The sequence below is a fragment of the Mustela erminea genome, chromosome 13 (genome assembly GCF_009829155.1).
Source record: "Mustela erminea isolate mMusErm1 chromosome 13, mMusErm1.Pri, whole genome shotgun sequence".
Taxonomy (NCBI): Eukaryota; Metazoa; Chordata; class Mammalia; order Carnivora; family Mustelidae; genus Mustela; species Mustela erminea.
This window is the reverse complement of record NC_045626.1, coordinates 59,105,091-59,123,005: the sequence shown is the minus strand read 5'-3', so window position 1 is coordinate 59,123,005 and position 17,915 is coordinate 59,105,091. Positions and strand designations below refer to the sequence as shown.

At 41.9% G+C, this 17,915-nt stretch overlaps 1 protein-coding gene across 4 annotated transcripts in view; it reads left to right on the top strand.

Annotated features, from left to right (window-relative positions):
* Positions 1–17,915, top strand: part of PIEZO2 (piezo type mechanosensitive ion channel component 2) — a 451,560-nt gene that overhangs the window by 373,421 nt on the left and 60,224 nt on the right. For all 4 annotated transcript variants that reach the window (XM_032309673.1, XM_032309672.1, XM_032309670.1 and 1 more), the window contains 6 exons: positions 3,594–3,837; positions 6,109–6,205; positions 7,285–7,444; positions 11,463–11,552; positions 13,544–13,665; positions 14,732–14,803. In XM_032309673.1, the coding sequence (XP_032165564.1) occupies positions 3,594–3,837; positions 6,109–6,205; positions 7,285–7,444; positions 11,463–11,552; positions 13,544–13,665; positions 14,732–14,803 (785 nt within the window). The remainder of the gene's footprint in view (positions 1–3,593; positions 3,838–6,108; positions 6,206–7,284; positions 7,445–11,462; positions 11,553–13,543; positions 13,666–14,731; positions 14,804–17,915) is intronic.

Here is a 17,915-nt window from a genome sequence, read left to right as displayed (position 1 = left end):
GGGTCAGAAGGGCTGGTGGGATTGTTTGTATCTCCTCACCAGCCCTGCACCTCCAGACTCCCTGATCCTCACAAGTTAGCACCTACCCTCCAGGTCCACAGCCCCACCTGGGAGAGATGCACATCAGTGTGCAGCGTGGAGATCAGTCCTGGGCCAGCCAATATGTCTCTCCTCACCTGAGATTTGCTCCCCGGCTTCTGAGTCCCAGAGTATGGTGTTTGCAGGGGATTGTTATTTGAAGAACTTGATACCCCCACTTCTCCCCACCCTGCCATGAAATATAGTCAACTTAGGGCAAAGTTCATTTCTACCTTACTTTTGTGCGCATGCCTGTCCCCCATCCTTGTCAATGGTTGTTCCTACAACACATAGGGTCCTGTTAGTAATGACAGTTATTGGACACTTGCTGTGTGCCACCCTCCGTTCCAAGTGCTTTACATAGATGAAGCCCTCTTACCCAAATGGCCACCTATGAGCTATTATTATCGCCATTTTGCAGGTGAGGAAGCTGAGCAAGGATTTGAACCCAATCGACCTAGCTCTAAAACCTGGGTGCTGAGGTCCTTCTGTGCCTCTCAGCGACCTAAGAGCTCAGCATGTATAGAATAAACCAATAAGTGAATTTGCTTTAAAACCATAAGTGAGGTGGGGCGCCTGGGTGTCTCAGTCAGTTAAGTACCTACCTTCCGCTCAGATCATGATCCCAGAGTCCAGGGACTAAGCCCTGTGTCTCTCTCCCCGCTCAGCAGGGTGTCTGCTTCTCTCTCTCCATCACTTACTCTCTCTCTCTCTCTCAGATAAATAATAAAATCTTTAAAAAAATAAAAAAATGATAAAATGATAAGTTAGGGCTGCCTGCGTGGCTCAGTTGTGTAAGTATCTTCCTTTGGCTCAGGCCCTGACCTCAGGGTCCTAAGATCGAGCCCCACATCCGGCTTCATGCCCAGTGAGAAGTCCAGTTCTCCCTCTGCTTCTGCCCTTCCCCCTGCTTGTGCTCTCTCTCTCTGTCTCTCTCTCTCTCTCAAATAAATAAAATCTTTAAAAAATAATAAAAATGAAAATTAAAATAAAACAAGAAATAAAATGATAAGCTATGTAGAACTAAACATTCCTTTCAGGGTTAAGGCACCACACTAAACACTAATATAACGTAAGACTTTCACTTTTTATCTCTTCTCTATAACACTACCAGAAAATATCAGTGCAGCTGATTTTTTTCCCTATCATAAAGGGAGAAAGATTAGGGTTTTTTTTCCTTTAAGATTTTATTTATTTCTTTGAGAGAGAGAACATGGCAGGAGAGCAGATGGAGAAGCAGACTCCTCACTGAGCAGGGAGCGCCATGCAGAACTTGATTTCAGGACTGCGGGATCACACCCTGAGCCAAAGGCAGACACTTAACCAACTGAGCTGCCCAGATGCCCAGAAAAGTATTTATCTGGAGGCAAAACAGTAAAATCCCCAAGAAATCGTTCACAACATATGTTTACACTTTACCATGAATCAGACATAGTTTGAACATTCACAGCGACAGGAAATCTAGAACAAAAGGAATTTTTTTTATCACATCAGTTTGCCAAGTTGGAGAAAGACAAGTATGCAACTCTATAGTGTATTTATGAAAAGCCTAAAACTCGAAAACTGTGTACCCCTGATTTTTAGAGCGGTATCATTGAAAACTTGAATTATTTTAAGCTTTTAGTTCCATGTCTCAATGAGGACTGCCACAAAAATGCGTCTTAGGAAGTAACCTGTCACACAGCACGACTGTGAGTGGGAAGCAAGTGACCACTTTGCCGTGGGAGGCGTGGCATCCCCCACGCCCTCTCTGTGGGTATGTGCTCTTCTACAGCTCTGGAAGGCAGCCTCTTCACCTCACTCCGTGTCCCCAGGGCACATTCAGTGTGCATAGGGGCTCCTCTTCAGAGCCCCTTGATTGCTGTTTTCCAAGTGACTTTCAAGCTTGATCTTGTGATTTCTGAGCCTGATGCGGCTCAAGTGATTCCTGAGGCTGGGGCGCCAGGAGTAGGAATTGCCAACTGTGGGCAAGGAAGGGAAATCCACAGAAAGCACGTGTTGTACTCACACACACATTTCTACACACACACTCACAAAATGCCAGCAGGCCCAGTCAGCTGACTCTAAAGTGTGCACGCATGCACAGACACACACAGACACACACACACCACACACCAGAAAGCCGTTGGGGGCGGCGGGTGCCTGGGTGGATCAGTCGTTAAGCATCTGCCTTTGGCTCAGGTCATGATCCCAGGGTCTCGGGATCAAGCCATGCATCGGGCTCTCTGCTCAGCAGGAAGCCTCCTTCTCCCTCTCCCACTCCCCCTGCTTCTGTTCCCTCTCTTGTTGTGTCTCTCTGTGTCAAATAAATAAATAAAATCTTTAAAAAAAAAAAAAAGAGGAAGAAGAAGAAGGCCCTATGGGCATTCCAATATTACATCTCAAATGAATCACTGATTTTACCAGCGATGTTCCTGGGATGCTGAGAAATCCTGATATTGTATTCATTCTCCTTCGACTATGACATCAAAGAAAGGTGAAATAAATTTGAGAGGGAAAGTTCATGAAAGCATTTTAAGTTATTGAATATTTTACTCCCTAAAGAGTAAAGTTTAAAAAAGTTTGCTTACCCTACAATGTACCTTTTAGGAACAGCTTTCTCTAATGAGGCTGAGCAGTATAATTTATTTTGTATCAAGACATTGCTTATTAATTCTTATAAAATAACAAGTCATTATCAAATAACTGACCCACAGTTGGTTCTGCTCTGCTTCTCTCCTTACCTGTGGGGAGAAACAACCAAAGAAAATCTCCAAGATGAAGATCTAATTAAGCCAACACAGATGGGTCTAGGCTTACAGGTACCACTACACTTGGCTGTCAAAGACCCGTGCTTAGAAGCTCCCAGAAGCTGCCACTTGTTGCATAGTGACTGACCTCAGTTCTCCCTCACCTCTCATCATGAAGGTCATAGGGAGACAACACTCCCCCCAAAAAAGGCATCTTGACTTCACCCCAGGACCATCCAAAAACAAGAGTGTTGGATTAAAGCCTCCAAGTCCCACTGTGGCTGTGTGTGCTTTGTGAGAACGAGTTCTCATCGTCAATGAGGGATTTCCATCTCCAGTAAGGCCTTTGATGTAACACAGATTGTTTTATCTGTCAGTTTCCAGTTTATTCTGTTCTCTGTCTTGGGGAGACATCTATTTCTTAGACTTTCCCCCGCCATACCATTATTCGTGCTTCCTATGAGAAGACAGTGAAGAATTTTGAGTACTCTAGAGTAGGCAGAAGATGCTGCTGTGTGTGGGAAAGCTGGCCCAAATAAGACACTGATAAGTGTTTTCACCACTTACTTATTCATCTCTTACCAACTGGGTGTGGATTTCCTGTAGACGAGGCAGTGTTAAGTGAAAGATGAGTACAAAGCTCACAATATGACTGGAAAGTGCTTCCATATTGTGTCAAACGAATAGTACAAACTCTTTCCCTCCTTACCGTGGAATCTCCTGCCTTAAATTTTTGTCTGTTTGTTTATGAGTATTGTCCTCTTATGGTTCGGTTTTGTTTTCCAGATCCTACTTAGACATGTCCAAGGTGATCATCTTCAGCTACCTCTTCTGGTTTGTCCTCACTATCATATTCATCACGGGGACAACAAGGATCAGCATCTTCTGCATGGGTTACTTGGTGGCCTGTTTCTATTTTCTGCTCTTTGGGGGCGATCTGCTGCTGAAACCCATCAAGAGTATCCTGCGCTATTGGGACTGGCTGATTGCCTACAACGTGTTCGTGATTACGATGAAAAACATACTGTCAGTAAGTGCCTCCCAATGCATAACACATTTGCGGTTTTAGCACAAGAGTAAACAGCCCACTCAGTGGTTATTAAAAGCCTACTTGCGGGTCACACTCCTTTCTTAAAAGCCCCAAATAAGATGATGCAAAGTCAGGATTCAGAGAACCATTATTACTCTCGCGCCGCCACATTAAGCAGAGTCCCGTTTGCTCACTTCCGCCATCTCAAAGTCACATGACAGGAGGACAGGGAGTTGTAGGAATACATTCTAAAATGTATTTGCAAGTCAACATCCCATCTCCAACGAGCGATCATCTGTCACCATTCACACTTTGTGCTACAAACTGGCCCATTTATGAGCTGAATTAGTCATTGAATCTCTTTCAAACTGATACCATGTTGGCTTACCTAGAAAGAATTATGAAAGCATAAGCCAGTAAAGGGTAGGGGTAAAACACATGTCCTTCCTCTACAAAGTTTAGTTGTTCTGCTTTGAAATAGCCACGTCCTGGGGCACCACGTTTCCCCTTGACCTAACAGGTAACTCACACGGCCCACTAGTCATCCCAGGATTGCGTAAAATCTTTTGGACCCTAGAGACACCTTCTAAGTTATTTACTGTTTCAGGAAATTAAACAACAACCTTTCATGAGCTGAAGGAGTTCATACATCTCTTGCTGACCCTAAGTCAAAGTTAATCCTTGTGCCTGCTGCTCCCGGTTACTGAGAGTGCATTAGAATGAGCCCTGAGCTAACAGCTTCCTGCTTCTCACCTTCCTGGTTACTGAAAGATGAGCTCACCTAGCAAGTCTACCATGCAGGCATTTAATTTTTTTTTTCTTTTTGCACGTGTATTTCTGCATTTAGAGGTCCTCAAGAGCCAAGTCTGTGTCACCATGAATATGTATTTGAGTCATTTATTTTGTCTAAGACATTGAAATTCTGTCTAAGATCAGTTGATAGTAAAAGTGATTCTTATGCACCAATTTTACCCTCCCCCCAATATTTATTTATATTGAGGGTAGTATTGAAAGTTCTTGGACAGAGAGAACAAAAGAACACCATTTCATCAATGGCCAGTCTGATGGTGAGGGTTCTGTTGCCAGAGGCTGATTCCTATAACCAATCCTGGAAACGTATGGCTACAAAGTCCATTTGTTCATTCATTCTTTGATCCTGTAAACCTATATCATAGACTTGCTAGGCACTATTTTTGTCTCCAAGAACTAGATATAGTATTGCCTGCAGCTTCTACCCTAAGGAACTCATGTTCTAAGAGGGAAGATATGCCTACTTATTAGTAATTAGAATGTGGTCCATAAAAGCTAATTATCACAAGATTTTAGGAAACCAAAACAAAAAAGGAGTGCCTCATACCTTGCCTGAATAAACTGGGAATAGAATTCCTGGAGGTGATGCCATTTGAACTGGTTGGAGACTTGAAAACCAGACTCAAGGGTGGTCAGAGAGACAAAGAGAGGAGGACATGCCTAACATAGAGAACCCAAACAAAGGCATGGCCATGTAGGGCAGAGATGGTCATGTGAAGAGCATGTTCGAATAGGTGCAGGAACTCAGACTGAAAAACTTTCACCTTGGGAACAACTTCCAAGTATATCCTCCTACCTCATATGTTCCCAGGAAATACACATAGTTCAGCCATCACCTTTATGAATTAGCTTGCAACGGTTGTCTGTTTAAACTTCTTCCCCCTCAGCATGTGAACTTAACATAAATCTTTGTTATGGGAGAGACAACGACATGCCAATCAATGAATTATATTCCTTTGCCCAGAGAATTGGCCAAAAGAGCCTCAAAATGCAAGCTCTTTTCCTATTCTAAGAACTATGCCATACAACTAGTGTTTGTGATGATCTCCTGGCAAACAGCATAAGTTTAATTCGTCCAATTGTGTAAGAAAATAACTGTACCAAAATCAAAGTTCTGGGGTGGGGGTGGTCATTGTTCACCCATTTGATTTCAGAATTGGCTTGTTCCTACAGGAGTCCATGATTTTCTCTATGAAAAGATGGGTACTTCTAAGTGCTGAAATCATCACACTAAAGATCTCCCTTTATTCATGGGGCTTATTTTCCCCCAGGAAATCATGGTGCTTCCAAAGCATCAAATGCGTTATCCCATGGTGACTGAGATTTGAGGTTCTACAGGTGCCTCCTAGACCTGTTGGCATGGAGACTTTGTGAATTCTTACACAGACTAGGATCACAAAGCATCAGCCTCTTTTTCTGGGCACAGAGTTTCACAATTTGCCACTCCCATTTGTTTTTCAGATAGGAGCATGTGGATACATTGAAAAATTGGTTCAAAATAGTTGCTGGTTGATCCAAGCTTTCAGCCTGGCCTGCACCGTCAAAGGCTATAAAATGCGTAAGTATGCAAAGCAAATCCGAAAGTGGAAGGAGAGAGAAGGAAGGACAGTTGTATTGTTCTCATTTTAAAATTGGGCCAAAGCACATAAAGAGAAAACAGGGACAGCGAATTCAACCTCTAGATGAAGGCAACAGGACTGTAGCTCGTTACAAATCTATTGTCCATAAGGAAGTGCTCCTACTCCAGACAACTTTGATCACCCTCTGGAAACTTCTCAGGCTCTGGGCTGGTCTGGAGACTGTGTGTGGCCCAGTATAACTCCCCAAACTTCTTTGAGTTACATTAGGAAGAGTTACAGAAGGCCATAGGCCTGTGGTGGTTATCACTAGAACCCTGGGTTGTCAGCGTTCCTCTGGCTTTCAGGTCCTTCTCTCCTCAGGAAGCTCAGGAAGCTTCAGACTCAGAAAAACAACTGGGAGGACCTTCGGGGTCTCTGCAGTTCCAGAAGTTTCCATTTCTCTCCCTCTGCCTCTTGCACCACAACCTGGGACAATACCGTGCTTGGTCCTCCATGGTGCCCAGAATGGGGACAACTTGACCATGACATTCTCCCCACTGTGGCTTCCAATCCAGGCTATGCTTTGCCCACAATGAAGAGTAACTGGGTATTTGTTCTGATTTAGGATAAGATGTCTGTTGATACTTTTTCTTCTAATAGACTATACTTCTGATTAGCCCGGATCACCATTCCCAGAAGAGGTAGTTTTGTTTTTTGTTTTTGTTTGTTTGTTTATATCGGAGCATTGCCTTTCGCGTTGGGACATACAGACATTATTTCTCCATGGCCCTTCTTCAGGAAGAAAGAGAGCTCTCTTCCACTGAGAGAAGCACTCAGGAACCATCCCTGGCAAAGAGACCCTCCTGTGCCACAAGGTCATTTGTGGTCAATCTTATAAGTCAAGGTTGATATTGGATTTAAAACCTGTATCTTTGCTTATAAATAAATGTACCCATGCATCAGGAATTTGCTCCTACGCCTGTGGGATTGCCCAAGCCTGATCATACCACAGATATTATAAAATAACAATGAAAATGGATGTTAATTTTAATTTTTTTTTCCTATATTTTTACCCTAGCTGATGATGATTCCTCATGCAAACTACCCAGTGGTGAAGCAGGAATTATTTGGGACAGCATATGTTTTGCCTTCCTTCTGCTGCAGAGAAGAGTTTTCATGAGTTACTATTTCCTACATGTTGTAGCTGATATAAAAGCTTCACAGATCCTGGCCTCAAGGTAGGTCGGGCCATGGAATTGAGTGGTTTCTCTTAAAAAATCTGTCTGGAAGTAACATTGTGCCATGCTGTTGCCTGAGCTTGCCTGGAAAACTCCTAAGAAATTAAGAAATTCCTTCTAGGAAAACCAGTCCAAGAAGGGTTTAGCACAAGGCCTTTAAAACCTAAAATAAACAAGAAAGTCTGTGGAGCCAAGTTACACTTACAAGGATCTGGGATCCTATGGAAAGTCAAAGACAGATGGGTCGTCTAGAGCCCTCAATGCACAGACCACTCACTAGAAGCAGGTCATTCTGGCCTCAGCCAAAGCAATAACCACAGACCATGTTGGTCTAGACATTAGTCCACACTCTTCTTCTCTGACTCTGTGTTTAGAAGATACTCCAGAAAATAGAGAAAAACACAATTACATATTATTTTTCAGACCTCAGGTTGAAGAGTGTGATACTCCAGGCTCATTCTAAACTCCCTGATCTATCTTCTCTTATCCTTTCCATCTTTGTTCCCCAATGATCTGATTTTTTTCTCTGGGCCACTGGTTCTATTCCTTTACTACCATCTTCTTCTTAATCCCTATCCACCCCTTTTTCAATTTTGCCCTGATCTTATAGGTTTTGGGGGAAAGACTGGGAAGAAACTGGCCATGGAGGTCAGGTTGTAGTACCCTAACCTGCTCTGCCCGTCTCAGAAACACTGGCCTCACTAGATCCCATCCGATCTGTGGTGTTAAATAGTCGGATAAACATCGGCTTGTATCATATGAAAGTTCCCCCCAAATCCATCATTTTGATTTGTGGTTTAGACTAACACACTTGTTTATACTGCCAGTGTTCCTAAAGACTCTTCTTTTCCTCTGCCAGGATAAACAAAATGTTTATTGCAGAAGTCCATTAATAGAGGAGCGACTCCTGGCCTTTGTTAACTAACTTGGAGCCCGGTAGAAAGAATTTTCAGTAGGGGACCTACATTTAATCTGAGGAGTTTGGGGATACCCTAGGCCCTCACTATACATAGGAACAATGACTTCATTTTATGTACAATAAATGACCCAGGAATTTACCATTATGGTTTTTCTAACACGCAGAACATCGGTTTCGTTAGAGCACAATGTCTTGTCCTTTTTTATTTCTTTTTCTTTCCTTTTGGGGATTTGTCCATGCTATCTTGTCCTAATAGTAATTTTATTAACTCATATAACAGTTGCTATTTGTGCTGATAAATGTGTCTTTTTGCCTTCTTCTGAGCAGTATTGGTCCTTAGATATCCGGGACATAATAGTAAGCCAGCGTCTTTTCCGAGGAGTTGTAACAGTTATTTAGAAAACATATTCCTCATATTATGGAAACCAATAGCTTGGTTTAGAGCACAACTCATGCCTGCAAAAGAAAAGCCATGTCTTGAGGGCGCCTGGGTGGCTCAATGGTTTAAGCCTCTGCCTTCGGCTCAGGTCATGATCTCAGGGTCCTGGGATCGAGCCCCACATCGGGCTCCCTGAGCAGGGAGCCTGCTTCCCCCTCTTCACCTCCCGCCTGCTTCTCTGCCTGCTTGTGATCTCTGTCTGTCAAATAAATAAATAAAATCCTTAAAAAAAGAAAGAAAGAAAAGCCATGTCTTAAAAATAAACAGAATTTCCAAAGAATAGACCTTCATTCATTCAATGATAAGCTCTTTGCCTACTGTGTAACAAGAAGGTGGCTGCTTGGTCCTGCCCTCAGAAAGCTGGTGGGAAGAGGGACATATCAACAAGCAGTCACCGTGCTGTGCAACTACCGTGATGGTAGGGGACCTTCAGGAAGCTGTGGGAATTATATCAAGGTACATAAACACAGGCAGCCTTCCATTCTAAGCTGCAGCCAGGGATGAACAAGAATTAAAGGCGGGAGGCAGGGGACACAGCCCAAGTGAAATTACCAGGGAAAGTTTTAATGAAGAAACCCTGAGAAGTTCAGTGTGGCTAAACACAGAAATTTGAAGGTGAAGATAGTGAGTGATGAAAAATTAGCTGGAGAGATAGGGAGCAGTCTGCTTATCAGGGGCCTTATAAACCATGTTTATGACTTTAGAAGTAATGCCAGAGATAAGAAGAAGCCAGGGAGTGATGTGGTTACAGCTGTGTTTCAGAAGCCCACCCTGCCTGGACTGTGGAGGACACAGGACAGGTTAGGTGACTACTCTACTCATCCAGGACCAAGACAGTGGCTCAGACCAGGAGGAGGTAAACTAGGAAGACATTTAAGAGTACAACTGGCACAACTGGAAAGTTGATTGGAAGGAAGGGAGGTGGAGAGGAAAAGAGGGTAGAAGGTGTTATGGAAAGGATTTTGGTTGAAGCCAATGGTGGTTCCAATCCCAAATGTAAAGAAACCAAGAAGTTCTAGGCTGGGAGGACACTGACCACAACCAGGGAGTTGTAGGGCTCGTGGGCTCGTGAAACTAAACTCATGGTGAGTCCAGTGGACGACCAGGATGACAGGTCTGCAGGTGGAAATAGACTTGAGTGTCATCATGACACAGGTAGATTTAGAGCAGGTGAGTGGTTGGAAAGAATGTGTGAATGAGCAGAGGACCCCGGGGACCACCCACATTTAAGAGATGGACAGAGAAAACTAGGAACTCTGAGCCAGCAAGGAAGAAGGAAAGCTGGAAGAGCATGGTGCCTTAGGAGCCTGAAGAAGGCTGCTTCAAGGCGGAAGTCCAGCAGACAGGACATACAAACACAAGACTGAAAACTGAGCATTGAAGGCAGTGACCTCAACACATCATGGGATCAGAGCTTAACACCGATGAGCTGAGGTTAAACGGAAAGTTTCGGAGACAGTGGCTGTGAGATACTTGTGCAAGGATAGTGATGGAGGCTATACATAGAAAATTGTGCAGTGGACATGTTGTTTTTTTCCTAAGATTAGCAAGATGTGAGCATGTTTGCATACTTCGGAGGAGGACTTGGTAGCAATGGGAAGGCTGAGAATGCAGAAAGAGAGGAAGAAAGGGCAGGATGGAGCCTCTCAGGCTGCATGGGGGAGGGGCCAGAGCCCAGGTGAGGATGTCACCTTTCCCACCGTCACTGCAGGAAATGGTGTCCACGGGATAGATGGTAGGCAGCTGAGCAAACTGTTGCCTCATGACTTTTTTCTCTCCAGGAAGTGGGAGACGACGTTATTTACTAGGAGTAAAAAAACCTTTGACAAAATTCTAGATTTGAGAAAAGTGTAAGGAGTTTTAAATAGTCAGTACAGAGAAGAATTTCCAGAGCCTATGAAGGGTCAGCAGATAACATGTTGGTCACGCCTTTTCTGCACCCCTGACCACAGTCCAGAAAAGGGTGGGCACACCACTGGGTTCCTATCCACTTGGGATTTACCAAGCGGATATAACCAGATGACAATGGACCAGACTTGAAGACATTAAGAGAGGCTGATGAGATAGATCAATGGGGACTCTAAAATTGGCTTGAAAAGTGAGAACAAACAGAAGGGAATGGAAGGATAGGAGGGAGAAAAGCAAAGAGGCAGGAATCTGAACATCTCAGTGATGGAGGTTGAACTCCAATTTTGCATTTTTTCCTTAGGGAAGCCCAACTCACTCCAGATCCTTTTCTGCTCACTGAGTAGAAAACTAATCCGAACTCACTCCTCCTTGCCAATGGTCCCTCATGGGACAACTATAATAAGGTCAGGTGAACAATACTTTGCTGAGATGTAAGGTTCTGCAGGACAGGTTTAAAGGGGTGCATCCTTTTTAATGTCTTAGAAAACACAAACCATTTTTTGTTTGTTCGTTTGTTTTGATGACCTTCTGTGGCTGTGAGCAGCCCACTCCCTCCCAGGAAAGGCTGTGCCTTCTTCATCCAGTGAGAATGGGCTCCTACACGGGGTCTTGGGACTCCCACTCCCAGCCAGGAGACTCTAGTCAATGGCCCAGAAAGAAATGTTTTCTAACCCTTGATAATCATTTTCAGGGGAAGGTAAGTAACAAGGATAGAAACACTAATTTGTTCTCTACTTCCTATTTTTCTCTAGAGGGGCTGAACTTTTCCAAGCCACAATTGTCAAGGCTGTAAAGGCAAGAATTGAGGAAGAGAAAAAGTCAATGGATCAGCTGAAGAGGCAGTAAGGAAGCTTGGTTTTACTGTCCTTCTTTTGTTATAATTGGGGTTTGTCTGGTCCTGTTCAGCTGGCTCTCACCTCCCAGGGAGCCTCAATAGCCCTAAAAAACCCACCGTGCTAAGGAGCTTCTGGGTATGTGCTCAGTGTCAGGGCAGTAGTTTTTGCTCACTGGACTGAAAATGGAAGTAGTTGAAAAGAAAGAGAGGTGCAATGTCGTGGAAAGGGGTGCCATGTTGGACAAGACCAATGTCAAGTCTTGGTTCAGCTGCTTACTCTGGAACCCTGAGCAAGTCATTCCAATTCTCTGAATTTCAGCCTTCTGATTTAAGTTAGGGCTCACAGTTCTGCCTGGGTTTTTATAAAGATTAAATGAGCTCATGAATGAGACAGGGTCTTTCCCAGTCCCATTCAACTGGAGTAAATGTTCATTCTATCTACGAATTAAGAGAATACATGCAGAGATTTGGCATTGGAAGGATCTCTAAAGATATTATAATAACAGTCTTTCTGGGAAGAAACTGATGATGCATGACATTAGATGACTTTCAATCCACAACAACCTAGAAGCAGTCCTAGAAATACAGCCCCTGTCTCCGTGGATGCAGTTCAAGACCTTTTTTTCTACTGTCATGTTCTGGATAAATCAAGTAATGGACTGACTTAACAGGAGATTTGAGAATTTCTTTTTGAATTTTATTAGTTCATTTTTTAAAAAGCCCTTGAAACAAATTTTCTTAGAGTGAAATTTTTAGCAGCAAATGTAACTTGTAAGGATTGGTAGGTAGCACTTCATTTAGGGGCTGGGTTTAGGAATGGATGACCACAGAATTCCATACCTACCCACGTTCTCCAGAAAAGCAGAAACTCCATCCTCCATCACCACCCCCCCACACCCGGGGAAAATTCCCCAGATTTGCTGAGACCCCCTCATTCCGTTCTGACCTCATTTCCCAGCTCTTCCCCCACCCCACTCAGAAATGTTTTCTAGCGTAAATTACACCATCCCGTAGCATGGTTATTTCCAGAATCAAAGATATGAGGTATATAAACTATTATATAAGCAGTTATGGCATAACTGTTGCCATTGTTGCTTCTAGTTATCTACATCAGGCTTAGACAAGCAACAAATGTGGACCCACATGTAGAATGAGTTCCTATTTACCCATTAGGAAGACCTGTTTACTATCATTCACTTCACTGAGTTTTTCCATTTAAGAATACATCCTCTTAGGTGACAGAAAGTCAGGATGTAAAAGAATGAAGGTAATAATCATTGCAAAAGAGAAGCTAAAAGTGTTGTTTAAGCCACAGGAAGCAGAAATGGCACTTAGCTTAAAAACCTGAGCAGAATTTTAAGAAGCTAAATTAAGAAATGGAACACCGCAAGAGGACGGGTCCCGTCAACATTATAGTTTCTGAAGAGTCAGACTTCCTGAATAAGCAGACAAAATAAACGGCACTGACTCAATAATCAAAGACACACTAAACCATTTTTCCAGAACGGATCAGAGATTAGATTTGAAATAGAGAAGAGTCATGCAGTCTCAGAGAGTATTTATGAATATCCGCGGAGCAACTTGCTTTTTACAAAACAGTTCTCACCCTTTCACCCCTTTTCATTGGCTCTTCACAACTGCATGAGCTAGACAGTTCCTAATTTTTTAAAATTGCAAATCCTGGGAGGATAAACGATTCACATTTCATCCTTTACTGTGTTCAAAATGGCTATGGTACGAGGCATAAGTGGACATCAAGTATTGCCTATCAAACCTTCGCATAATTGTGATCATCTTAGTGAGATGAGCGTCTAGACAGAGCCAAGTAATATGGTTGTGTCTGTGTACACACATATAGACATTCCCAAGCAGGTATGTGTTGCTGATTTAAAAAAAAAAAAAATTCACAAGTCCCATCTATACAGGTTTAAACGCAAACCAACTGTGTGATTACTCGGGGCGTGTTCTTGGCATTGCTGTGGCTGTTCTATTTTCCAGGATGGATCGCATCAAAGCCAGGCAACAGAAATACAAAAAGGGTAAGGAGAGGATGCTGAGCTTGACCCAGGAATCCGGGGAAGGCCAAGACATCCAAAAACTCTCTGAAGAGGATGACGAAAGTATGTCAAGACATTTCCCTCTTGTTCAAGTAGCTTAGCATGGAATGATAGCATGAGTATGGGGAGGGCTGTTACATAACATTATTCTTATTCTGCCAGGATTATCACATTTTTTTTTAACTTAGCAAGTTTTATCTTCCGATTGTGAATGGGATACATGTATTTGTTTCATTAAGGACATATTTAATGACTCCATGATTTTACAAGTAACTCCTCTTCAGCAAAACCACTTTAATCAACCCCTCACCTAGTGTTTGTCTTGCAGAGATGAGTTTTTTGAAGAAAATGAGCATGGATTTGCTTAATTTCTTCCTTTAGGGAAGGTATTTCAGAGACAGACTACTGTTATTGTCTTTAATTTCTATAAATTCTAAACAAATATTGAGTATGTATGCATATTTATGTGGCATCTGAATAATGGTAGATAAAATATCCTTTAATTATTGTCTGTTCCAATGAAACTGAAAATGAAATATATATTTATTATATCGGATTATAGATTTGTTATATCGTTAAGTTTGAAAGGTCTTCTTATAAATGTTTGCATGCTTTTCTGTTTGAAGGGAATGGAGAAATAGTGCATGGTATTTTCCAGTGCATAACATCTATTAATCCCCAATAAATTTATATTTTTCCAACCATGCTTTAAAATAATCACAAGGAAATTTCTGATTATTGAAATATAGGCATTTTTACAAATTATTTGCCACTAAATTGTCTTATAAAATTTAGGTGATGCTTCTTTTCTGTTAATTCAATGGAGAATTCAGTGTGAGATGCCTTTTTGAGAGATAATCCTTTCTTTTTTATGTTTCTTTATATGCCCTGCAGTACTAAAAAGAAAGTGAAAATGTGGCATAATGTTCCTAGAACACTTAGTACTTGCCTTGTGAAATCAACTTTCTCATATGTATAAACATTTCAGACTCAATATGGTTCCTTTCCCTGACCTCTGATGTACTTTTATGACTTGTCTAGATTTTGACAGTTGAGTTGTTAAAGCGTGGTTTTCAAAATTTGTTTTCTCACTTCCTAAGAATTAATATTTGGACATATTTTATTTTAGGAGAAGCAGACAAACAGAAAGCCAAGGGCAAAAAAAAGCAGTGGTGGCGGCCTTGGGTTGATCATGCTTCCAGTAGGTTTTCTCGATCCTCTTACGATTTCATCGATTCTAACCCTTATATCCTTGACCAGAATTCAGGCGTCCCCATGACCTGTGTGTTCCATGCATGGTTTGATCCTTGTGACTTGATAGGGGGTCAGAGTGTAGGAAAATGGTGATGTGAATGGGTCCCTGGGCCCCGGAGATGGAATCTTCCCAAGAAACCCACCGGGGTTACCATGCTGGCTGAAGAAAGCCCAGCATATGGCTGACACACTCCCGAGCACCATTTGTGGGCTCAGAAAGGGAAGATGAACTGCTACCATTTTATCTGATTCTGAGGTCTAGAGTTCTGCTGATGTGTATTTATTTTACGGCTGAAAACCCTTATTAAAAATGAGTTTTGGCTCCTCCTGGGAGAATAATCATTAAATTCAAAGAGTCGGTGACCCTCTTTGTAAGGCACTGGGCTTGGATGCCAATGAGTATCTCCTCCCCTCACCCCCAGAGCTTTGATTTTATTTGCATGTATGTTTTTTAAAGCAATTTATCGAATATAAAGATCAGGATGACTTAAAATGCATTCACTTTCTCACTCTGCCTCTTCCCCAGTTTCTAAAGGCTCTCAAATGACACTCCCAATCCAAACCCCAGCATGTGGCATGGCCGCAGCCTCCAGCAAACAGCCATGACCAATTAAGAGCAAAGGCAGACAACAGGTTTTGAAAAGCAGAGCGTCACAGTCAGAGAATTACTGTGTTTCCCTTCGGATCATAAAAGGAATGAGGAATAACGGAACTCAGTGGCTATATTTGTTCTGCTTAACGTATGAAATCAACTGGCCTCGCTGTTGGCCAGTGGATGGTCTTAGAATAGAATGATCCATTTTGATCTCACCTTCCTTATATTCGTTAGACTACAGAATAATTATTAATTATTTTGCACATTACTTATAATATTTTCAGGCTTTTATGCCTGGCTAATGTGACCCGACAGGGATTATCACCAAGGCCCACAACTTCGCATGATGGTGGGAGGGACTCTACTAGTAGGATCTTCAGAATCACAAGAGAGTCAAATTGATTGGAATCTTTTGCCATGCCTAATTTCTTGGCCTCACTGAGATATGGCATTGGCTTCCCTGACCCCCAAATTAATATTTTTTAATCAGGAAGCCAATTTCAGAAAGTATTGCACAAAATTTGCTCAGTATACCTGGGTGTCATTAAATTTAATCCCAAATATTGAATTTCTAGCCTTATGGCAGGAAAAAAAAAATCCATGAGTTTTAAAGCGTTTTTTTCATTTGCTACCAAGTCAAAAGACAAAGATTCAGGTGGAAATTCTGTGTGACTCTTTAATGTATTGTTCATTGGCCATGTTCGTCCTACTAACAGTCACAGCAGTACACTATAAGCCTATTTCTATCAAGTCACAAGTAAACTGTGCCTATCTTTCTGTTTTTAAAGGGCCCTTTGCTAGTTTAGACAGACCTATCCATTTCAAAATTGTTTCATACTGAAAGTTTTCTCTTTCACCTGGGGTAAATTCCCATTGCAATCATAGAGGTCTTTCCTTTTCTTGATCTAAACATTGCATTTTGGAAGGAATTGGATATGGTCTTTGATAATCATCTTCCAAGTTGGTAATAATTTAAAGAACTTCTCGTGAAGGTTATTGACTTTAGTTTTCTGATTCATTTCACCCTCATTATAGCAAGTTCTTAAAGACCGGTATTAAATGAAATGTGCCTTGTTACACCACCTCTTGGTGCAATAATGCAGGAATGTGTGCAATTCATAGTTTGGAACCAGATTCTGACTGTGGTGTTAAAATTTTTCAGCAAACTGTGTTTCCTTTTACAAGCTTGTGAGGAAAGGAAAGGAACAAGTATGTGGATTATTTTTTTAGACCACGATGAGTTCCAAAATTTATCTTTAGAATCAGAAACACTTTATTAAAAGCCCTTATTTTGATCTCTTGAGCCGCTGGGCTTTTAAATAGATATTTCATGCAGGTGTGGAATATGAGAATGCGTGCACTTGGAACACCCTCCTGTGAGTCTGTCCATGATACGATAATGTCGCTATGTTGTTCATATTACTGGCAAGCAGTCAAGATCTTAACCTAGTCTGTAGGTGGCAAACCTTCCACTTCCATACCTATGTGCACACATACGATCGCATTATTGCTGTTCAATGATACCTTCTGTTCGAGGATAGTGTGTCTCCGTGCCAATTCAGTACTGCCTAAAACAATGACATGCCTCACTCCATTGTTAAATATCTGAAATCGAGGTCCAGCTTTCTGAAGATACAAGAAGTAGGATTTTAAAAGTCATTTCCACACTCAGTGCAGCAGCAATAACATCAGTATCCAGGATATGTTCATGGACACAGGCTGCAGGCAGGAGCTGACTCTGAACTAATCAATGCAGATGCAAGATTCTCTCTACTTCTTATTAGCAGCTAGCACTGAAGAAAACATTTTCTGTGGTTTTTCTACTTTTATTTCAGTAACATTCTATAAAAGAATAGGAGACTTTTCCTAAAACACTTGCTGCCTTTTTAAAGGTGTGAATTCTACTTCTCGCATACAAATTCGTAGTTTTTTTTAAAGGATCAAATCAGTGTTGGGACTGCTTGAGATGAACACTTTTTTGGGTTCCCCTGTGTCCACATGAATAAAAGCCATAGAAGGTATGATTGAATACAATTTAAGCTATTGTTGATTTTAGAGCCTATAATGAGGGTAAAATGCTCAATCTTGTGATACTCTGTTTTTACCAAATTACCATGTGACATAGAATCCATGTAACTTTCCTGCAAATGTCTGAGCTTACATGAAGGCATTACTTTAATGGTCTTCCCCACTGTCAAATGTGATGCTATAACTTTGGTTTGTTCTTGCTTATTCTTACCTTATGTTGTACTGCATTTATTCCCTCGGGCCTGGACCCAGTATTCTGGGTCTGGTTCTTTCTTCAAAATACAAGTAACAAATTATAGTGCTTCTGTTCAAGGATATAAGGCCCAATTCATTCACTCTGCATCTTCACGGATGGAGGCTTCAGATACGTCTGAAATCATGGGCAAATTATTTACCTTTTGACCATGTTTAGTGATATTCAAGCAACTAATTTTAA